Source organism: Fukomys damarensis, unplaced genomic scaffold (genome assembly GCF_012274545.1).
Source record: "Fukomys damarensis isolate Sample0158 unplaced genomic scaffold, DMR_v1.0_HiC HiC_scaffold_27, whole genome shotgun sequence".
NCBI lineage: Eukaryota > Metazoa > Chordata > Mammalia > Rodentia > Bathyergidae > Fukomys > Fukomys damarensis.
Window position 1 is genome coordinate 3,738,381 of NW_022900939.1, and position 24,417 is coordinate 3,762,797.

The window sequence follows — 24,417 nt, forward strand, 5'->3', positions numbered from 1 at the left end:
AAGCTTCCTGTGTGTGGTGTTGCTGCGAGTCCTGAGACTGGCTCAGGCTTCCGAACATACTTCGGGAGGAAGTGTTCAGGTTGTGAGTCTCCATCATGGAGACCGGACAGCATGTCCAGTCTACTCAATAAAGTCCTTCGCCAAACACAGTGAAGTTGGCATCTCCATCGGAGAAGGAACCACGCAAAAGCAGCAAGTGTTGTCACCTGGCCATGCTGCTGGGTGGGCTTTCGTAGGAAGTGAGTTTACACTAAATTCCTTTTGCTAATCCTGTGAGATCCACTGACCTTGCCAGCAATCCAAAGCATGTGATATCTGAACTCAGCACCGTGTTCACTGGGCTGAGTCCCAAGTCCAAATCACCTGCTCAGTGGTACGAGGATGAGCAGCTTGGGCTTCCTTCCCTCAAGTACAATTGGATAAGTGCTCGGGAATTCCACATCCGTTTGCCATAGGATGATAACCACGATAGCAATAATAAGATATTTATTAAGCACTCGAAGTGTGCCAACACTGTTCTAAACACTTCAAGTGCTTTAGAAAAGTTAATCTTCACAATAGACCTATGAGTGGAGTGCAGGGTTTAGTAACTTTCCCAAGCGTGTGTAGCTGAGAAGCGATAGGGCCAGGCAGTGACTATGCAGCGATATTTTGTCTCCTTGTATTCCTTCCATCTGCTACACACCCCTTCACATCCTTCTGACAATATGCCGTGAGAGCCTTCTTCTGCACCGAGCCTAACAATGCCTTTGAATCCATTAAGAGCCGCATCGGGGGCCAGGGATTCAGCTCAGTAGTTCCCCTGCCTGCCTCACAAGTACAAGGACCTGAGTTTGATCCCCAGTACCAAAAAAAAAAGGACCACATCAGAAAATCTGTAAGCACCCCCGCCACTCTGCAGAACAAAACTCCAAGAGCATGGCATGCAAGCTCTAGGGTGCACAGAGTCCACAGAGCAGCGTAGTTCCAAGGCCCTGACCTTTTCTTTCTCATCTTTCTCATGGAACAGCCTCCACCCCTCTCCAAGGATACGGTTTCACAGCAGCAACACCTTCCGGTAACGAGCCCCTTTCCTCCAACCTCCAGGGCTGGTCCACGGTCCCGGAGCGCTCCCAAGCCACACTGAGCTTGGAAGCAGTTACTACCAGGAATGGAGGAGACGTCAATCCAAGAGCCGATGGAAGTAGTTACTTTCCACCAGAAAAGCTTGTTTGTAGCAGGTGTGAAAAGTGAGTTGCTGTGGGGGAAAGTTCGGTTTATAAATTCAAGTATGGTGGACCCTTGACTTATGAACTCAATTTGTTCCTGAGGGTTGGTTGTAACTGAGGTTGGTCAGTGAAGGTTCAAGCTCCTCTACACAGCCTTAAAAGTCACTCTCTGTACACAGGAGGATCTCATCGTCCTTCGAGAGCCACTGGCCTGGGATTCCTCAGCGAACCCTATACAGGAGAGGGTGTTGTTGTGCTCCTTCCAGGACTCTTTAAGGGTTAAATCTGTATCTGAGGTCATCTGGAGGCACAAGAATCCAGCATTCATGTAACAACTCAAGATTCGTTTGCAAGTTAAAACTAAAATTCAGGTCATAACTCGAGTTGTTTGTATGTCAGGCCAGTAGTAACTCGAGGGTCCTCTTAAACTTTATGGCCAGAACTCATAGTACTCTACTTACTGAGACCGCCGACTCCATGAGCAAAACATCCGTTTTACTGAATTCACTTTTATCTCCTAACTATGCCCAGTCAGTGTTTTTAACTCAATGAGTGAATGAGCACGGTCTTGAGGAGAAGCTAGCTGAAGGGAAGGCACTGGTGGTCCTGATTACCTGGGTCTGGGCAGGTTTCGTATCTCAGCTAGGATTGTCACTGAATGCTGCAGCTGATTCCACCATTTTCGCTCAGACTCTTTTGCTCTGAAGAAGGCTGGGGCAGGAGCTCCTTTGGGTGCCGAGGTCCTTGTTGGAGTGACTGGGAGGCATCTGTAGATGTCGAGTTCTGGTTCTGGCCCGTGTGAACTTCTAACCCGGTAAGTCTGAGTGCGACTGCAGAGTCTGCGTTTCGAGAATGTTTCCCAGGTGACTGCTGACAGTCAGGTTTCCAGAGTCCCATGGACCCCACACCTCCAGGCTCTCCACCGCCCTTGTGGTAAAATATTTATCACATTAAGTGGATATTGATGTGGCATCGATTTGATACCCTTCCAGGGAACACTTACTATCGAATATATATGAAGCCCGTCACAAATCACTCACTTGTACTCCTTTTAAAATTTTCCTAACAAGAAGTGGTTACTACCTCCATTCAAACACCTTACAAAACAGTATTTTCTTTAGGGTAAGAAGATTCACAGCACCATTGCCTCACAGGGTAATAACAAACCACTTTTATATGTGAGAAATCACAAATCCCATGCCATAAGAAGGCCAGAGCAGGTGGTCTTTGCAACAAACTGTTTTTATAACCCTAAATCAAAATCTTTCATTCTGACCGGCTGTGCCTCTTTCTCAGAGAGGTGGGGTACAGAACTCATCCAAGATAAACTGGAAACTGAAACTGTGACCACAAAAGTCAATTGTACCTCTGAGGGGTGCAAGGGGAGTTCCCAACCTGGGTCTGTATTAAGAGATCCGGAAACTATGGCATTGGTGACTTCCTGTTCAGAGAGGGGTCACTGTAAGTGTTGATCCAAGCACCTGGGGCTCTGTTCCCTGGACACATCACCAAGTTCCTGCCCCTGACTGGGCCCCCATGTCCTCCTTTTACATCCAGGGATTGCAAAGGATACAGTTATGCTCCATCTTGAGGAAGTGGGAACCCAAAGATTACTGAATTAGCAGCTAAAAGTTGTCAGTAGTTGCTCATTTGGCGTTAGGCAAAAACACAGAACTGGAGTACTGAAATTACGTGTCAGGACTTGATAACAGAAGGTTGTCCTAATGTGCAGAGACATTTTACAGTTTTAACGAACACAAATATTTCATAGAATATTTGAGGACTCCAAGTTAAAGAAACACTGCCTTAGATAATATCTGAAGGTCTTTCCAGCCAGCTCTGGTTTTCCTGCTATGGCCTGTTGGGTATTAGACCATCTTCAATCTTCTCCTCCTAGCAGTAGAGAGAGTATACTTCTGAATTTGTCTCAAAAGATGTGCAGACTAGCTACAAGTAATGTGGGATTGAATAAATAACACTCATCTCCTGAAAATACTCAGGTACTAAACACCCTACAAGGAGCTCTTGGAAGACACCTAAGCAAAGGAGATTGTGAGGTCTCTGTCCACCAATGGCTGGCCACGCGCTACCTTTGGCATTTCTGTGCTCCTGCCACTTGCCAGGCAGTGAATCATGTGTGGATCAAGAGACAGCCCAGCCCCCCACCCCGTGTATTCCTTTTGCCAAAGCACCCGCACCATCCTCCCTTCCTGGGGTTCTCCTCTCTCACCACCCCACACTCAATGTAGACAACAGTTTCTTCTATCACCATCATTCTTCTGTTTTGTTTTAATTTCCTTTGCATTTATTTTATTGAAATTAAATTTATTTTAAATTGACCTCTAAGACCATGAAATGGCACTTGGGCATGAACTGTCCCTCATGATGTTTCGATATACTGTACATTGTGTAATGTTTAAATGGGGCTAAACACATACGTGTCCTCAAACACCATCTCTTTATGATGAATCCTTTTTTCTAGCCTTACAGAAGATACAGCTCATTATTGTTTATAGCACCCCTGGTGTGCAGTGGCCCAGCAGGACTTAGTCCTTAGTACCCCCTGTAGCTGAGTATCCACAGATTTTCCTTTCTCAAACTTGGCACCGACTGACTTGATTACAGAGTGAGGAGTGTGTCAGGGACGAAGGCCCCAGATGTCCGACCCTCTGCCTTCTGCTCTCTGAGACTCAGACGACAGGCCGGATAGATTCCGGTCTCAAGTAAATTAAACCCAAGTTCCCCACTCATCTCTAATGCCACCGTATGCCTCCTTGCAGGGTCACCTCTGATTCACTCTCTGCCTTCCTGATTAGAAGTGTCTCTACGGCTTCATCCCATACCCAGGTGCACACTTTATTTATTATTTTGGATGTGCTGTTTCCCTCTCATGCCATTTACCTCATCATTTTACATCTGATGATGATTGCACAGCCTGCAGCACAAATTCTCAATCAGGGGAAAAGGCCAATGAACCCTTCAGGTGATGAGATAAAGAGCCAAGCCCGTCTCCTGAGAAGCGTCTTCTCAGAGCCACGGCCCCTCACCTGGGCAGCTGCTGTTCTGTCATAACATGCCCAGCTCTGCAGTTAGTGTCCTTTCTGATTCCTGCAGCTGTTTACATTTTACAGCATCACTGCAACGCTCCAGTGTTAGGGGCGATGATGCGGGCAGTCTTTCCGGCAGGCCTGTGGCTTCACTGCACGAGTGAGATTCAGGACAGACAGACGCCCCCTTAAGCCAGCACCGCTGCAAGGTGGCCGGGACTCTGCCAGGGTTGCTGCTGGCCTCACAGCTGAAGACTTTCCTATTTTGGCCGAGTGTCGCTCAGCGAGGATGAGTTTTACTGGATGCGTGGTTTCTGTCAAACTGCATCCAAATGAGTCTCCATCTTCTCCCCTTTGCTTGGGCAGGGTCCTTGGCTGTTTGCCAAAGGGCTCTCTCTGGAGTTCCTGGCCCGCCTGCTATGGGCCGGTTCTGAACTGGGGGAGCCGAGTGCTAAGCATCTCTCAGTCCTCGCCTCTCATCCCTCACTGTGCCCCAGGAATGGCGTCCTCCCCTGTAGGAGAAATACAGGCACCACGGTTAGCTCTGTCCTCAGAAAGCTCACAATCTGCAAGAGATACAAAATAATGCCTCAGAGAATGAAGATGCAGGCAGCACCTTAAAACAGCCCCGAACTTCTATAACTAATCTGGTACTGACAAAATCAGATGTATAATGCCGGCTTTGATGGCAAGTTCAGGCAACTGGATCTTAACTTTGTACAGGCTTTCGGTATTTTTAGTTTTGCTCGAGGAGAGCCTTAGACTGTCAGAAGGAGAGATTTTACACAGAGTTCTACTTACAAGACAGTGAATTGGGCAAGGCTGGGGAGACAGAGCGAACACTGAGGAGGCTTACGTAAGACTCAGGGGAGGGGTAATGAGGCTTTGGAAAGGACAGGGCGGCAGGCGTGGCGGAGGGAGCGTTGACACCTGGCCATTCCGTCCCTACCTGGCTTTCACCCCTTACCTCTTTCATGCAGACACCAAGAAAACCATGGACGATCCAGTTGGTGGAATTGTAATAGCAAAAGAGTCCTGTTTCCTTTGCCAGCTTCCTCTGAGTAAATGGAGATTTTACCAATTTAAGTTTCTACAGATGTCTCTTTGTCTCTTAAGAAAACAAGAAAATGTAAGTGGATGGGAATCACCTTCCAACTACCTTGCTTTGAGCAAGAATATCAAACAGGTGGAAGGCCATTTCCTGCCGGCTACCGGCGGGCATGAAACGTGGTGGGAGTCGGGGCTGGAGTTCTGCTCACGGCTCTGCCCCACTTGTGGTGGCTTTGGGCAAACCTATTACTCTCCGGTTGTCAGGGTCCCTTTCAGTCAGATGTTGGGCTCGGGGCTCAGAGGTTTTCGGCTTTTCTCTGTGGTAGAGTCTTTGGTTTAAATAGATTCTTAGGAGAAGATCAAGACATAAAACCGATACAGGGAAAAATGAAGAGACCCGAAGAGGGGTGCTGAGTTGGAATCTTGCTTTGTCATCCTCCCCAATTTCCGGTTCCCCTTGTTGGGGCTTCCTGAGACAACACCAGAAACCCAGTGAGTACTGCGAGCTGCTTTCAGACGTTCCTGTGAGGGTGTAAGAGTCCCCTTGCCCCACTGTGGGCCCGGTGGCTAGAAAAATGGAGCGGCCAGTGAAGCTGGGCTCCTTTCAATGCCTCAGGTATTTCAAACTTGTTCCAGCCTTGGGCCTATTCATCAGGGGTTCACTCGTCCAAAAATACACTTTCTCCTTATTTCTGCATGAGTAAACCCCTTCCTCTTGGTTTGAATTTTCAATAGGTCCAATCCCGGCGTCCTTTATTGAGAAGCAGGCTCTCTGGGGAGGGCCTCCCCAGAATCGGGTACTTTCAAGGCCTCAGGAGGAAGCTCAGCAATGCGAGTTTGCGAGTCACAAATCCCATGGCAGTCCATTGTGATCACTTTTTTTTTTGCTCTGTCACTTTCCCCTCTGCCACACTTCCTTCACTTTGGGAGGCTTTTGAAATCTCACTTATGTCTCATTTTCTCCATCTACAAAATGAGAGAAAGAGTCCCATCTACACCCCAGTGGCTCTTCAAGGGTTAGATATATTCGTACATGAAATTGCTTGGAACAGTGCCTGATGGGCAGGAAATACTTACTGTTTTATTGTTTTCGCATATCTAGAGACCAACAAAACAGCAGATTATTCGATTCAAGTCCTGACCAGACCATTGCAGACCCTGAGTAACTTGTAAATATGAAGAATATCAAAGAAGCCAAGGGCTGGGGGTTTGGCTCAGTGGTTCCGCTGCCTGCCCCGCAAGCACAAGGACCTGAGTTCGAACCCTGGTAAAAAAAAAAAAGAGAGAGAAAAGAAAAGAGGGCAAGGCCTGAGCTCCGCCCCGTGGAGCTGATTTGGTGAAAGCCCAGAGAATGAAATTGTTTGTCCAAACCTTGCAGCTAGGCAGGGCGCAAGGTAAGGCTGATGCCCAGGTCTGCTCATGGAAAGTCTGTGGTTGCACGGAAGGAAAGACGCCGGCTGGGAGAATTTGCCAGCCCTTTAAGGACCTCTCGCCCACACTCAGGCCTGTGGATCCCACTGCTTGGCATCATCTGGAGAGAGCTGGGTGGCCCCAGACAGCTTGCTATGCAGTGACAGGAGCTGCGTACCGGTCCCTCGCACCCCTCTCTAGCCAGTTGTTAGGAAAATAGAGCGGCCAGTGATGCCGGCTGGGATTTGTCACTCTTTTTGCCACCAAGTTGATTTTGCCTAAGTTAGACGTAATACATGCATTTTAGAATTTGGGCAATTTTGTTTTGAGGCTATTGTTTTTTTAAAATCTTTATTAAGCTTGTTGGTACATTTTAGGTATACTATACAGTGACATTCATTATTGGATCCTGCACCTTGACATGACTTATTTTGCTTCTTATTTTTTCCCCATTCCCTTTCCCTCCCTTCACCTCCTCCCACCTCCCCTATTTACCAGGACTTTGTTTCCATTTTTTCCTTTTCTCATATTTTTCTTGACCCTTATTTCCTTTCCCCTACCCTTCCCGCTTCCCCTACATCTTTAGTCCTTTTCTTCCTATTCCAAACTATTTTTAATTGATGCTAGGGAGTGGGGAGAAGGTGTTACAGTGTGGACAGAGAGTGAGGAAATTCCCAGCGAGTGCTTGTTCATACTGCTTTCATAAATACGTATCCAATTTGCCTATCCAAAAAGCAAAAAGAAAGTTAAAGAATTCCTCGAAGCGGGGCACATTTATCAAGTGACTTTGAGCGAGTTGCTTTCCCTTCCATAAAATGGGAGAAATGACACCCGGAGCTTCCTTTCAGCCATTCCCCCAAAAGCAGCTCTTCCTGGAGCCCCGCAGGTTGTGCACGCTCCTGCGTCTGTGTGGAACCATCCCGAGGCGGGGTGCTGTAGTTTGGGGACCTCCTGCCTGCGGCTGGCTGCTTCTCACCCAAGAGCAAGCTCTTCCTCCCAGCGAAGCTCTCTCTGTGCTGTGCGATGTGAGACTCACCAGTCCCTGGCCGCCTCTGTTGTTGCTTCATGACATTTACAGAGCCCAGCCCGGGGCCTGTGTCCAGGACAGGGCAAGGGGCACTTGGGTGGGTGGGCGCAGCTCGGTCAGCATTCGCTGGGTGAGCCAAACGTTATCCCCTCTCCGGCTATCTGGCTTAACACTTTGTGAAGATTCGTTGATTGTTTTCCGCTTAATTTTAAGCACAAGATGTGGACGGACAGCCTCTGGGGGAAGAGTGAAAGAAATAGAGAAGACTTTCTAAAAGAAAGGCTCGCTCCCCAGACTCACTGGCTGTTCACACTTCATTTGACCTTTGTTCTCACAGCCTCATTGCATTTGCACCCTGACTTCCTTCCCTAACAGACAGAAACCCAAGGGCTACTCCCTCCCCAAGGTGTTGCTGAGAGAAAGCAACCCGGGAGGCTGGTGCCTTGGCGGGCTTGGGATAATTGCTCCCAACATTTGCATATCTTTCCAGCCCGAAGAAGCCTAATTATCTCCTCCCTCTGAAGTCTCCCTCCCTCCGGAGAAAGCTCCGGGTCTGTTTTCTTTTTCTTGTCTTAAGAAAGGTCATCACTTTGGACTCAATTTCACCTGGGGATGAAGCCGGAGAGAAGCCAGATGAGCATATGCCCTCAGCCTTTTCTACCAGCAACGTCATAATGAATAACTGATAACAGTCACTTTTGCACCCGTACGGCCATGGCTATCAGAAAAACGAATCTCAGGAGCACAGTACAACAGAATATAAGGTGAGAGTGCGGGACCCTGAGCACTGCGTAGCCCCCAGCTAGTCAGCATAATGTCATGCACATTCTGCCCTGCTCCCAGGTAAGATTAGCACAGAGTGTGTGGCAGCCTAATACAGGTCAGCAAGATAGTGACCCAAGGCCTGGCCAGAACAGAACATCCTGAGGTCTAGAGATGGACAATGTAAGAGACCAGGAGCGCCCTACACCCGACCCTCTGAGATAGAGAGCAGAAAACTGACCCCTGACTCCTTGTCCACTTGCTGTGCTCACAGTCCTCTCCCCCTTGCCTTTAAAAAGTGTGCAAACCCTGAGCTGGCGCCTCTTGGAGCTACTTGGCTCCGGGAGTGCCGTCTGGCCAGAATAACAAAGGTCTGTTTTCCATCTAGTCCGGTGTGTTCCTTCCTGGGTGACTCTTGCTGCTCGTTGAGCTCCCCGACCATCGCTGGGCTATAGGCCCAGCATCTTGGAGGCCCTTTCGGCTGTTCGTGCTCCTCAGAGTGGAAGTGAGACTTTAGGTCTTACAAAAGTGTAAGTGTGTTTATAGTTTTAAAAAACCCACTTTATTAAGATACGACTGAAATGTAGAAATCTGCACATGTTGATGTGTATATCTCCCTGAGTTTGGAAATAAGTAGAGATCTATGAAGTTATCAGCAGCATCCAGGCGCAAAGCTTATCACCTTCCAAAGTCACCTCCTGCTACAATTGTTATTGTTTCTGCTATTTTGTGGTAAGAGCCCTCAACATATCGAAGTTTTGTTTGAGCCCATACGTTACTGCACATTCGTGCACTTTTTCCTCAGCTGCTTTTTTTCTTATTTTAAAATGTTCAGCTCTTCAAAGGATAGAATCCTGTTTCCATTGCTGACCAAAGCTAATGAAACTCAAATTCAAACTGCCTACTCTCCACCTGTCCGCTGTTATTTTTTAGCACTGGTAATTTACGGAAAGCCGCTAATTTCCTGCTGGAGTACAATTTTTCTCACCTGCGTGCTGCCCTGATCTCTGGTCTCCTCCCATTCCCACCTTCTGCACGATGTTCCAGGCAGATGCCACCGACACACTCTGCTTCTGGCTTACTGTGGAGGGCAGTGTGTTTTGTACCGGCTGTGTCACACGACCACTCTCTCTGCAGAGAGGAAAGGGGCTGCAGGACCGGAGAGGAGGCTGTCAATCTGCACTCTGTCCCTGTCTCTCTCTGGCTCATTCTTAGTGTGACCCTGCCGGTATCCCCGTGGAATGGTGTCCACGCCTGGTCCATGTCAGTGGCCACTGAAGTGTCTTCACACCTCGGATTCTAGAGTTGCTGCTGGGAGGCCTTGGCTGATGTATCACAGTTCCTCAGAAAACCTTGTGCTAGGAAAGTTTTTTTTTTTTTTTTCCCAGGAGGAGGTCTTTGGAATCTGTTCTTCCTTGCCACAACCAGACTCTTAGGCGGGAATAAAGAAGGAAGTAGCTGCTAGATATCCATCTCCAGCTCCACCGTATTGGGATTTTTGTCCCAGAAATCTGAGTTACTCCATGAGTCAGTGGGTGAAACAACACTGCTGGATGGACTGTTCCCTCCAGGGCAGCCTGTCCTGGCCAGGATGCCAGCAGGAACCCAGGGTGGCTACAGGTGGGGATGACATTTACTAACCCTACTTGCAGGGCCCTCCCTGGCTTCCCTCCCTCATCTGTCATGCACTTGATTGACTGTTTTCAAGACACACTTATATTCAATTAACTGATTGTATTCACATTGACATAGGGTTGATTCTTACATGATTTAAAAAGTCCTAATGCTTGTTGCTCAATCAACATTTTAGCTCACCATTAGCTTCTAAGTATAGCCTTCGTGGGGTTGCAGAAAGGCACACTACAGTGGTTTTTCAAGTCGGAACCTGCATGGCTAACTCGTCACCTGGATCCTAACCCTAGTCCATCCTGGTTAACCTTGTTTCTAGGGCAGTGAATCAGGCTTTGCGAGAAGCAGTACTTTTAATGGGTTTGAGTCCATCAAGAGCCATTAGAGAGCCCTTGTAAAATATCTGAGACCTGTGCATCTTTGTGCCACTCGAAAGCTCACCCGGTGACTCTCTAAAATCTGAGTAGAAAGCATCTTACATCAGTGGCTCCAAAGCCTGACATAGGAACAACCTTCCATTAGTAACCAAGACCCCAAATATCCAGCCCTAACCGCTGTGAAACACCAAAAGCCTTCGTCCACAGCAGGCACAGAAGCAGTGAGTCTCCATCTTGTGCCTAAGAGTGGCTCTGCAGTGAAAGCTGGAGAGAGGTCCAGCCCAGAAAGAGAGGTGAGTGAGTTCAGCTGTGTGTCACATGTACTCGTGACTGGCACGACCCACTGTGACTCCAGGAGGAAGAGCAGGCACCGACCTCATTTCCAGTCAGCAGTGACCCAGAAAAGTTCAGATATCTTCTAAATCCTGAAACGGGATGCAAAGGAAATATTTGAATAGGGGGAAGGAAGGGAAGAAGGGTGTGAGTGGGAATAAGAAACGTTTTTCCTATCATCGTTAACCACTTAACCTCTCATTATCCTCTTGGGTCTGAGAAAGGATAGGTTACATGGATGAATGAATACAGGATTAACTTCAGGTGGCCTGTTGCAATCTTAAGCTTATTTCCTGAGATGATCCTTGGCCAAACCAGAATGAAATCATCTACTTAGTGAGAAGTATTTCTGAGATCTATAGCATCTGAGGTAGATCCAGTAAACGATCCGCTACCTTACTAGCTTTTTACATAAAAACTGCCCATCAGCTGGAGACTGGATAAAGAAGATGCGTTTAACAAAAAAATAAAATGGAGGAGTACTTCTCAGCCATAAAGAATGAGAAACTAGAGACATTTATAGCTAAGTGGATGCACATTGAGGTCATACTTTTAAGTGAAATAAATAGGACAGACATGAGTAAAAACCAAATAGATTTTCTGGTGTGAAAAACTAAAAGTGTAAATAAGGAACAAAATGTATAATTGATATTGTGAAATAGGAAGAAAAGGTTTAAAGGAGTAGAGAAAGCAAGAGGAGTAGGGGAAAGGTAAGAAGGGGAAAGAAAAAATATGAGAAAGGGAAAAATGGAACCAGAGTCTTTGTAAATAGGGAAGGGAGGAGGTGGGGGAGGGAGGACGGGGAAGGGGGAAAAATGAGAACCAAGATACATCATGTAAAGGTACAAGATCCCAAAGATGCATGTAACTGTGCTGTGTACCTAAAATGAACCAATAAACTGAACAGCAAAGAAAAAAAAAAGTTTACACCAGGTTCTGCTTTGCTCTTGGTTTTCTGCTGCTCTTGGTCATGTGGCCTGATTTTCTCTGCTTGGTGTAGAGCGAGGGACTGAAAAGAGGGCCTGGCTCTCCTGAGCCCTTGTGGTCTTGCGAGCGCGGTCATCGTTCCTAATTCAGAGGCACAGCTCAAGCTGACCCCTTGCTGCAGGACCCTGGAGGTTGCCCTGGATGTGTCGGGAATTCCTGATATCTGCCTACCCTTAAGGCCCCTCTGTGTCCTTTACCGCGTTATGAGCACACCCTGTGGCACCTCACTAGTCATGCCGGTCATCCGGCCTGGAGAACTGGTGCACTGTGTCCATTCTTTATTTACTCCGGAAGACGAGACAATTAAAGGTGTATACATTTTCAGCTCATTTTTTTCCAGTACCAGGGATCGGAATCAGGACCTTGTGCTTGCCAGGCAAGCATGGCACCACTGAGCTCTGTGCACCACTCAGCCCCTGAGCTCATGTTTTAAGCATCTTAGTATAGCTGCATCAAGTCTAATGGCGATACTCAAAGTCTGCCTTTGAAAAAACAAAATCCCTGATTCCTTGCTCTCTCTACACTCCCTTCTCCCTGTGACCTTAGATAAACAATGTCCTCACTGTTTCATTAACGCCTTCTGTGGATTGCTTTAAGAAACTTTTTTTTTTTTTTTTTTTTTTTGGTACCAGGGATTGAACTCAGGTCCTTGTGCTTTCGAGGCAGGCGGCAGAACCACTGAGCTAAATCCCCAGCCCCTTAAGGAACCTTCTTAACTTGCTCCATTTCCATGAGATAAAATCAGTTTGCGGCTCTCTGCGGTAACCAAACTGAATTCTACAAAACTGGGCGAATACATTAAGTCCTATGAAATCCTTTTTTCTTGAAGCACTGTGAAATCTGTGAAGGGAGCAGGCTTGTCTATTTCACTTGTATCTCTCAATACAGTCTCTGAGGTGAGTTCATACTCATCCAACATGTCATCAAGAGATCAATGAGTAAACTGTAGCTCTTTAACGGGAGGCTTTGACGTTGAAGGGTTAAATGTTGGCTGGCTGGTTCTCTGTCTCACAGGTGTGTTTGAATTCCACGTGTACCTGGTGGCTAAATCTTAAGCCAAAGTAATGCTCCTTTAATCTCGGCATGTCAGAAATTGCTGACTCTCGTTAAGCCACGTGGACCAGCTGTTTGCCTATAATTTTGAGTGGGGTCCCAGAAGCTTTTGCAGAAAGATGGAATGGTGTCGTGTGGACTGTTGTCACCATGCAGTCACTCTGGAACCTAGAAAGTTCCGTGAATATGTGTCTGGTAAGTCAGGCTTCAAGCCAGCCCTGATAAAACCCTCCTATTATTTGTGTCAAGGTCATTTCTAGTGTGGCATCCTGTGTGGGATGTGATGGTCAGCCGGGAGTCCTGCCACCAAAGAGTGGCCTGCCTGTGACTCAGGGTGCTTGGATCAAGCTGCATTCCTCACTTGTGAAGTAAGAGGTTGATTCTATGTTCCCTGGAGTGCCCTTCAGTTGAATACTTGATGTGACTAGGAATCAGTCAGTCACTCAAAGCTACTGGACTAGAAATAGTAAGAGATCAGTGTGAAATGATTGAGATCAACCACCTTTTATTGTCGTGGCAAGTGGGAGGGAGGGACGGCGGTGTGGAGGATTAACAAGTCACATTTCCACCGGGGGGAAAAAGTGTGACATTTCCAGTTGTCATTTTATTTGGCCCAAAACTATATTACATCAAATTTGCTTCCTTTTGGAATATACTTCACCAGTTGACCTTGGTGTTCTTTCTTTATTAAAAAAGAATTGTTTTTGAAGAACCGCGATTGAATTCAGGACCTCGTGCTTGCCAGGCAGGCACAGTGCCACTGAGCTAAACCTCTGGCCCCTCGATGTTATTTCTCCTATCATCCAACTCTCTGACTGTCCACACAAGGGACTACATGGGAAATTAATAGACTTCATGCAGTCTGAGAAGCAGGCAGTGACTCTGTTTCCACCTCTGCAGAAGATGAAGATAACATTGTACCCACAGGCCAGAAGAATATCCTTCAAACTAGGTCGGTGTTTGAAAGTGAGTCCCATAAGCAGTAGGTACCACGAGAAGCTGCCTTGTGGCTAGAAGATCTTACACAAAATATTCACTTGGAAAACAGTGGTGCGAGGTCTCATGAGGCACAGTATCTTGGCCTCAAGGGTAAGTGGAGTTATGTCTTAGGGAGTGGAGCCAAAGAATATCACAATATAATGATACTTAAAAGTCCTGCAAACACACACAAGAGAATAGCTCACCAAGGCAGAGCCCTGGGTATCATCAGATAGAGCACAGGAGTGTGTTTCATTCTGGCTCCTGGGGGAAAACCTTCGTAGGTGCTGGGGGACAGGGGCTATGCCCAGTGTGAACCTTTGTGCAATGGAAATAATGCCAGCGAGCTGCAGCTGTGATGTGAGTGCTGTATTCAGTAGCAGTGAGCGAAAGAAGCAAGAACAACCCTGCAGAGCTCTCGGCCCATCTACTTCTTACCCCTCACTTTGCTTTGGAAGGTTTGCTATAGTTCTGTCCCACAATTCCCTGCTCTGATGATCTGCTCTAACTTCCCATCAGGCAGTGCTCTAAGCTTATTTCTGTCCAGTGTCCTATGACAGAGCTTTCAAAAGCAACTTTGTGTGTGTTTGTTCTCGGAAATTTGTTTTTGTTCTAAGTTATCTTTTACTCACAGTTTCACTCTGGAAACAGACAGTAGTATAATGTCCTTTTGTTTCATAGGTTTAAGGAGAGAGTGAGGGTTACTTTTGCCCCTATGAGCCATAAAATAAAACTTTCTATGTAGCAAAAACTAGAATGGTTCCAGAAGCAAATCTTCGAAGCAATGATGATCTTTGAATTCTAAAAAGTTGCTTTTGATTCAGTGAACAAACTCTCAGGATATATGAAGCAAACTGCTGTGGATGGTGATATCCTGAGTTGGTATCAAGGCTCAGGATTAGGATATTTTTCATATGTATGTATTAGTGCACATTGATTTTACAGAATAACAGTTTTCATTCATGCATGTAACATATTTGATCCCTTTATGAAGCTCACTCAGGAAAAGCAGATGCAGTGGCAGGGTCAGGACACTGGTGATGACTTTAGGTTTTCTGCGGTGGGTTTGAGCAGGGAGTTTGCAGAGGGAAACTGCAGCCCTGCCCGGCAGCCATCTTCGCATGTGGAGGTGCTGCCACCTGCTGGTTCCTCTGCTTGCTGGTCAGAGTCCAAAGGCTGCTTTCCAGGGTGGGCTCTGGCAGGGCTTGTGTTTCTCGGAAGTAGAACCAGAGACAAGGATTCAAGTAGGAATAATTTTTTCATTCATTAGTCTTTTTTTCAGCTTTAATTGAGTTTATTGGTACATTTTTAGGGATACAGTACAGTTACATTCATTGTTGGGATCTTGTACCTCTACATGACAAGTCTTGATTCTCATTTTTTCCCCTTACCCCTGCCCTCCCTTCACCTTAGTTTTTTTACTGTGAAAAATATTTTATTAGTATAAATTAGCAAAGCATAATACTTACATTCTTTTGGGGGGGGCATTGTTATACCTGCCTATCTTAGTAATTGATCGGGGAAGTGAGGGAAAGATTAGCAGTGGTGAAGAAATAGGACAGGGAAAGCAGGGTGGCCAAGGAAAGCTAGCTACTTTGGCAGCTGGGGTTAGTACAGCAGAGGGGAGTCTGGAAGTGCATATGAAACACGCGTCTCGGGAGCAAAGGCGATGGGGAACTAACACACCGATTCCTACCTGCTCAGCCCTTTGGCATGCACCCAGATGGCAGCGAATGCTCCAAGCACAGAAATACCTCCTCCATCTGTCCTAGACTTGCCAGGTCAGGAAACTGAGTTCCCTCCCCGCGGTCTTTGCAAGTGACTGTGGCAGGGGTTCCTTCTGCGGCCGCCTCTCACATCCCAAGCTAACGCATTCTAGCCACCAGGGTTGCAGAAGAGCTTAGGGTGCTGTTGTTCGAAGTCTAGAGCCTCCCGGAAAACGTTAATCACGCTAAAGACTCCATGCTGCTGCCCTCCTGCAACCTCCGAGGTCAGTTAAACATTCAGCTGGCAGGTGGCTTCTGGACTGTGTGACACGGGGAGGGGATGTTGGTTTCATGGCCGTGGGCTTACCGCTACCATTTTGTTATCCTTGGCCCAAGATGATGTTAGATTGAAACCCAGGAGGATAAATCAGATATCCTGAGAGCATTCACCTTATAAACAAAATTGCATAAAAAGCAACTAAGAAAATGATCCCATTTACAATTTAAATTGAATTTATGGGGTTGGGGGAAGCCTTTGTACTCAATCTTCTTATTTTATGTTGTTTTTCTTGATGCCTCTTTTACTTCACATCTACCACAAAATGTGTCTTCTTTTTTGTCTCCAATGATCTTTATGAACCTCGACAACTATTGTCGTGTGTGTCACCGGTCTTCAGAATGAGGAGCCTTTTGTCCAGTGTGTTTTGTTCTTCCCACAGCCCTTTATAAAGGTAGACAGCAATATGCACATCTGTGGGTTATGCCTTAGCAGTGTGACACCACTGAGGATTCCTTAGGAATTCCTTAGGCGTCTTGCTTCATCTCTCCTCCATACCAAGATACGAACACCCCATTATTTTGTACAGTATTCTAACCCAAGTCACACCTAAGTGTATCCCATCATACAGCAAGATGAAGTACTAAGAGTAGCTCTCTTCAGAAATACAATTTTACAGTAGGGAAGCTTGGATCAGCTGTTGGTAGGGGTAGGTGCAGAGTCCCAAGATAGGGAGGAGGCACAGTTACCGAAGCTCACACGGGATCTTGGCACAGGTGCCCCGACCTGGTAGCCAGCACTGCCGTCTCCCTTTAGTCCCTGGCTAAATACTATACGCAGACATGAATGGTTAAATCTTTTGTGAGAAAGTAAATCCTTTTTTCTTAAGTGTCAGATTCCAGGTGACACCATGGAGGGAAGGAACCGCACAGCAGTGACCGAGTTTCTCTTCTTGGGCCTCACAGATCGCCTCCCTCAGAAGATCGCCCTTTTCTTCGCTCTTGTCTTTGTTTATCTCGTCACGCTGGGTGGCAGTCTGGGGATGATCACGCTCATACGGGTCGAGCCCAGACTCCACACTCCTATGTACTTTTCCCTTAGCCACCTGTCCTGTGTGGACCTCTGCTGCTCTTCTTCCATCGCCCCCAAGACCCTGAGTGATATCTTTGCAGAGAAGAGGGTCTCTTTCGTGCGCTGTGTTGCACAGATATGGTTCTTAGGACTCTTTTTGGCCACGGAGTGCTCTCTCCTGGCCTCCATGGCATATGACCGGTGCACAGCCGTGTGTGAGCCGCTGCTGTACACACTCATTGTGTCCCGGCCGGTGTGCGTGCGGCTGGTCATCGGGCCATACTCCATAGCTCTTGTGAGCACCACGACCCATACAAGGCGGACTTTCTCCTTGTCCTTCTGTGGTCCAAACACGATCGATCACTTTTTCTGTGACATTTCCCCTTTGCTTTCCTTAGCCTGCATTGACACCTGGATTACTAAGTCGGTGCTTTCAGCAGTGTGGTCATTGTGGTGTCCTGTGGACACATCGCTGTGGTCATCCTGCGGATCCGGACCACCCACAGAATTTGGAAAGCCTTCTCCACGTGTGCCTCTCACCTGGCAGTCGTCTCCATCTTGTACAGGACTCTTTTCTTCACCTATGTCCGGCCTGGCTCGAGTTCATCTCTGGGTATCAATAAAGTGGTTTCTCTGTTTTACACTGTGGTCATCCCGGGGTTGAATCCCCTCATCTACAGCCTGAGAAACAAGGAGGTGAAAGATGCATTCAGGAGAAAGGTGAAAGGGAAGCACTCTCTGGTAGGTGGGTAAGGTCGATATCTATTTGTGTGGTGTCATTGATGGGGCAAAGTGTGCATGAAAAGAATATTGGACTGGGAACCAAAGTTTGAATGCGAGTCCTGGTGCTGCCTGCTCTTCAGAGTATTTGGAAAATGAAGAATTACTCAGATATTTCTCTACCTCTGTCTTGTTCTCTGTAACATATGAGTGTTTCAGAACAATGCAGAAATGGATTAAAAGTGCACACATAGGGACGTAGTAGAGGAAAACTTAGGTGAGTATTTGTATTGTCTTCTGTGTGTGAATATCTTTTATCCAGATTTGAAAACTGAAAATTATATAGGAAAGATCAAAGCTCTGCAGATAACATTAAAGTTAAATAATATAAAGATGACAGTATTTGTGTCCATCATGAACGGTGTGATAATAGCCCTACTTTATAGGAAGCAGCCTCAAATCTCAGTTAACAGATACGATGGGTAAATGTTCAGTGAAGGAACTGAAACTGTTGGAAATATGAAAGCTAAAATAATTACCAAAAACATGTGTAGAAAGTGTTCCAAGCCATGGGTTAAGTAAATGAGGTACAGATGAAATGCCAGCACACTGCCTCTCATCGCAGATGGTACATTCAGAGTTTTACTCCCAGTGAGATTCTGATTTAGCTGTGCGCACTCATTTTCTGCTGATTAGCATGGTTGGCTCAATTTCTATTTAGAACTTTGGTTGTCTCCATTTAAAATAATAAATTTGCATGCCCCTTTGCCATGGTTGCTGAATATGTATGGACTGTGCATGTTAATAGAGTTTGGTATAAAAAAAAATAGAGTTTGGTATGATTTTCAACACAGGCATAACAACATTCTCTGATCAAATAAGGATAATAACATTTCTCTCTTCCAATAATTTCTTTTTTTTGGGTACCAGGAATCGAACTCAGGACCCTGCACTTGCAAGGCAGGCGGTGGGACCACTGAGCTAAATCCCCTGCCACCAATCAATTCTTTATCTGGAGCTTCAAGCTCCTCTCTTTCAGATCTTCATAAAATATGTCATTGGTTGTTTTTAAAAATCATCATCCACTGTGCTGGGGAACAGCAGAAATCATTCTTTTTATCTAATGGTGCTTTCGTGCCTTTTATGCAATCTCCTTTATTCACCTTCACCCCAACCTTTGGCCCCCAAGTCTCCCCTTTAGAAATTCTAACAACAGCCAAATAAAGGTCAATGCATTAATATTACATATGTTACAGAATTATGTGTCGTGATGAAGAAAACTGAGGGAAATAACTCAAATAGCTCTAGTGGAAAAAGGGCTATTCATTTTCTGAAATACCAAGAATAAATAAAGTATTCGTGGACCCACCTGGGGAGATCTAATTGGTACAATGACCATCAGGGTAAAAAGAATTGAGGTATAGATCAGCCTGCAGCTCTGATCATATTTTAAAAAGCGAAGATCATGTAGTGAATAAAATGTGCCTGTCTTTGTCCACAGGAACTCAGAGAACGTGCAGGGCGGGCACCAGTCTGTGGCACTGCTGTCCTCAGTGGGAGCGGCACTGGAGGGAGAATGTGTGTTTGTGTGTTTTTTAATGTAGATTTAAATTATAGCTGATCCACATGGCTTCGCGGGGGCTTGTTCAGATTGACCGATTTCACCGCATGATGCACCTCTGCGGTGCCTGTTTGATCCTGTGCTGGGGGATCGGAGGGATCTCCTCTCCCTGAACCGGCCCGGAAGTGTGTCCCAGTGCCCCTGCTGCAGGCTTCCCTTCCCCGGCGGGGCCCAGACGCAGGCCAGGAGCTGTTTCTCAGCGGCTCCACGATTCTTGGTGGCAGACAGCATGGAACCAAGTCAGTGACCTGAGGCTTTAGGCGTCTCCATGCTGATTCTCTGCCCTGCGTACAGGTTTGAGAGCCACCAAGACCGCGTAGCCTGTGCCTTAAGTGGCCGGGACGCCCTGCTCGATCACGCCCCGTCTCGCTCTCGTGTCATCCGGCACGGGCACACGCGGCAGCCCTCGGTGCGGACGAGGACGGATCTCCCGGCTGTGGAACTCGTTGCCTTATCCGGACACCGTGCCTCCTGCTTTGCCAACTGCACTTTGGAGGGAATGTTCTCGTGTGGCCCTGAGCACTGAGCTTGAGAAGTCTGCCAAAGCGTCCAATTTCCGGCACTTAACGTAATTTATCAGTACGTTTGTTCTGGAGCACACGTGTTTTACCGAAGCTCACAACATTTGAGCAACTGCTTGGTTGCTTAGGGACTCTCTTTACAAGCACAATGCCATTAAAGCAGTGGCGGGCAAGGAGAAGTTGTGTCTATTTTCCTTCTTCCAGTTTGTAGTTTTCCAGTCCATGTTTGCAGCGCGTCTTGGGGAGTCGGTGCGCGGATATCGCGCAGCTTCATTCTTTTCTCACCCCCTCCCCTCCCCTCCCTCTCGCCCCCAGGCTCTCGGTCCCCTTCCAGTTTGCAGAAGATCCAGCTCCCCATTTCCTCCTGTCTGCCTTGCCCGTGCGCTTTAATTTATTTATATTTTGGGCAGCGTGTTGGAGGGATGCCTGAGAGCCCGTATTTCTGTAGATTATTTCTGAACGAGTGTAGGAGAATCCACACAGCCAGGAGACAAAAGTGTCAACGAAGATTTTTCATCTCACTCGAACATAAAGGGTTTTCAATCCCTTTTTCTAAAAGGAACAGAAAACTGTCCCCAGATCGCTGAGTAGTCTTCATGGTTGAGGCACTTTGCAGACGAACCGATCTGTGGTGCAGCTCTGCTAGGCTGAATTTGGGGTCAGGCTGCCCAGGTAACCCGACAGAGGCACGAAGGACTGTTCTGCTCACTTCCTGCTTGGAGGGGGGCTGTAATTCGAGCCTCAGTTTCTCTGGAACCGTCCCCACCGAGTCCAGGAGGCTTGGCTACATATTGCAGCATCACGTGAACCTGGGCTGCTCACAAGCAGGAGCCTCTCCCCAGCGCCTCTTACTGCTTTAGTGGAGTAGGAGACCCGGGGTCTTCTCAGGGAGCTCAGGCACCGCTCCCTTATTCGTTCTTTCATAATGAAGCATTTTGGCTTCTCTGCATCTCTGAACCTTCGCCCCTTCCTCAACACCTCCACGGCGGCAGTGGCATCTGCACCCCCCAACCATCGCTTCCCCCAGAGCCAAGGAGCCACCCTACGTCTCTGTGAGAGGTCCGGGTTCACTGCTGCCCGGTGAAGCCAAAAAACTCAGACACCGATTGGGGGAAGAAAGAACTATGTGACAGCACTGCAGCGACGTGGAGGATGGAGCGTTTGCCCCAGAGAAGTCGTCTTGCCACGGGCTTGGAGGTGCAAGGGTTCTATGGGGATTTGGGGAGCCGTGTCACAGGCTAGCCGCTGGGTTCCACACGCATTTGGGGTGCCCCCCTTCCCGACCCACAGGCCGTGTCTTCCGTGGGTACGGATGTTCTGGCTGCCGTAACTCTAGAGAAATTTACTGGCTGGAACTTGTGAAGTCCTACAGCTCACAGCCTTCCCCAAGAGTAGCCAAGACTTCAGTTACTCACTAGAACGAACGGTGTCTTTCATCCCCAAACAGGAACACTGCAAAGGACAACCGCATCTCCACCCGGGAAGAAAACCAAAGCGGAGATTACAGAAAAGCGGGTCTTGCTGGAGAAGATCGTGACCTGGAACTTGCCAGAGCCTTTTCAGCCTGTACATGGCTTCGGTCAGGTTATCACAGGAGCCAAGGTAGTGGAAAACTAATACTGTCTTGCTCAGCGGTGGGACCTGAAAAATCGGCGATTTCCAAAATGAACCCAAAGCACGTGGATGTAAAGGGTCTCTGTAGGCTCTCTTCGGGCACACTGCCTGTGCGCTAGCACCAGTTCCCAGTGTTTTGCAGGGAAGCTAATTTGTGTTCCTGGCCCTGTGGGGGTCTCGGGGGGTCTCTCATGTCTGTATATTTTCCCTTGGCTCGGTTTTATATTTACTTCCACTCTGAGTACGTTACCCTCAAGGTACTTAGCCTCACATTTTCACAGAAGAGACTAACTAAAGAGGTGTGCAAACTAGTACAAAAAGTCTTTCTTCTACATTCAGTCCATAAACCTCAAAATACACACCACACACACACACACACACACACACACACACACACGCATGCAGAAACATGAGAAAGGAAGGCAACAGAATGCCTCCTAAAGCTCCTGACCCCCTCAAAGCTGGCCCATGCGGCACTGAGGGGGAGGAACTCAAAAGCCACCCAGCTGAATTACTGGAAATGATACAAACAGAGAAAAATGAATAATAAAATGGTTGGCAAGCTCAAAGGGGACGTAGATAATAGACTCAATCGAGAAAACATTCAGGAAGTATAAAGAAGACAGTAATAAAAAGTTAGTTTAAGGGTCCGGGGTTTAGCTCAGTGGTGTCACCACTTGTCTTGCAAGTGCAAGGATCTGAGTTCGATCTCCCAGGGCCCCCCCCAAGTTAGCCTAGCTGAACAAAATGATACAAAGCATGAAAAACCAGCTTAGCAAACCATTAGAGTTTATGAAAAGGTACCAGACAGAAATCCAGGAGATGAAAAATTCTATGGGCAATGACACTGAGGACAGAGTCCGGCCTGGAAGGCTGGGCTGACTCCCGACCAGTGACTGAGAAACACCTTAAAAACAAGAGAAGAGCATGAACGTGGATCCCCCAGCTATCTAAGGAAGACTCATCTAAAATAAATGGGAATGAGCAAAAATATGAAGCCAGCATGCGTATACTTATAATATCTAAATTTATAATATATATGTGTGCTCTTTATAATTTTATATATATATAAAGAGAGAGAGAGAGAGAGAGAGAGAGATTGAGTTCTTCTCAACAACAAGAGAATACATATTCTTCTGAGCAGAAAAGGAATTTTAAAATAGACCACAAAGCAAGCTATCCCATAAAGGAAGCTTAAGTAAATGCAAAAGAATGATTCCCTGTATATTACCAGATGGTAGCACAATGAGTCTACGAGTTAGTGGAAAAAGGACCGCAGAAACTATGGGGACACATGCATATTGAACGTCACACTCTGGAGTAGTCAGTGGGTCACAGGAGAAGTCAAGGAGGACGTTAGGGAGCTACAGGAATCCCGACAGAAGCAGCGCAGTGCCGGGGGAGTTACGGGACCACGCCGGAGGCCCTAAGGAAACAGCGGCGTTGTAGGTGCCAGAAGTCACAAGTGTCTACAGGGTGAGTAAGGCGGGTGAGGGCAGAGCGCAGGATTTTTTTTTGGGGGGGGGAGGGAAGGCTAAAGTCGTTGAGAACATTTGGAAAATAGAGCACAGAGAAGCTAAAGTCATGGGCAAGTCCACCATTCACATGGAAAATGATACCAATTTTAAAGCATTTATTTCAAATGTGTTTTTCATAGTACACGCAAAATCCAGAAATATTATTTCAGCAGTGTATTAGACAGTGGAATTTTGAATGTTCTGATAAGGGGATTGTTTTGTGTGTTTAGATGAGATCTGCTGCTTCCAGCCTACAGCATATTCTGTGCGTAAGAGTGTGTATGCAATATATCGACAGCAAGCTTTAATATCATCTGTTAAGATGATTTAAAATAAATTGTAATTATAGAGATTTTAAATAAGTCATACCCCATTTAATATTTGTCTAAAGAGGAATTTTAATGGCTAAAACGATTGTTATGCTAAGAAATTTTGCATGTGGCGAATGCTCATTGCAGGTATTTCCTGGCCATCTGGCAGGGCCTGGACGGGCAGCACTGCCTCCTGCACGGGGCAGGCCTGGGGTCCCCTGAGGCAGAGGGGCGGGATGAGGCCAAACCTGGGCCTGGGGAGCCAGAGCTCACTGGGGCTGGCAGTGGGGCGGTGCAGCGAGCGCAGGGTGGGGCAGCAGGGTTTAGCTTTTAGGTCTCATTCTGGAGACATCATGGCAGTGAGATCCCGCAGGACAGAGTGGCTGGGAAGGGAAGAGCCTCGCCCGAACAGAGTCTTTTAGCCTCCTCTTGTGACTGCCGCACCCATACTTAGGCTGATCACATTGCAGCACAAAGGAATACTCTTTTCAATGTCCTTTTTAGGAGGTTGTCACGTGGTCGAGTGCTGATCAAGGAATGACCTTTAAATGGAAAGTTTTTAATGCACACCTGGAAAATTTCCTTAGATTTTCAGGTTACTGTTTTTTCTACCACTTGTCTCCTCTCTACAAGGGATGCAGATGAAAGGGCTGGACTTGGAGCAGTTACCAAGGAGCATGAGGAAATCTGTGGGTTCCTAACGTTGTGTATCAGCCATTTCCGCCTTCTCTTGGCTTCTCCTCGACTTGTCTTATGATAGAAAATAAGGTCATTTAAGCTACTCTTAGTTTAGATTTACTACCACACGTGGGCAAAACTAATCCAGAGTCTGGGGCAGCCCACAAGTCTTGGCCTTTTCAGCTTCATTGCGTTGGAAGAGAATAAAGATGAGAGAAAGTAGGAGAAGGTTTCTACTTGCTTTTCCTGTCAATGCCTTACAAGAAAAAGATTCTGTGTGGCCGGGCAGCCTCGCGCGGAGTCACCGGTCTCTGGCGGGCTCCGCCCCTCCATCAGTGCTTCTGGGCGCGGGCAGGGAGGGCAGGGCCTCAGCGCGCAGCGCCCCCAGGCTAGGAGGGACCGGCCACCCTCCTGGGCCAGCAGGGAGGAAGAAGAGGGGCCCAGGAAGCCTGGTCGGGCGCAGGTGCCCACCGAACTCTCCTTCTTTCCTCACATCCACAAGTTCCTATTGCCCTGGCTG

General features: G+C 47.2%; 1 protein-coding gene across 1 annotated transcript in view; it reads left to right on the forward strand.

Moving 5' to 3' along the window:
• The first annotated feature begins 16,754 nt into the window (after positions 1 to 16,754).
• Positions 16,755 to 24,417, forward strand: part of LOC104851227 (olfactory receptor 998-like) — a 16,929-nt gene continuing 9,266 nt past the window's right edge. The window contains 5 exon segments of the mRNA XM_010608402.2: positions 16,755 to 17,346; positions 17,349 to 17,656; positions 19,137 to 19,213; positions 19,551 to 19,720; positions 21,225 to 21,379. Of these exon segments, the coding sequence (XP_010606704.2) occupies positions 16,755 to 17,346; positions 17,349 to 17,656; positions 19,137 to 19,213; positions 19,551 to 19,720; positions 21,225 to 21,379 (1,302 nt within the window).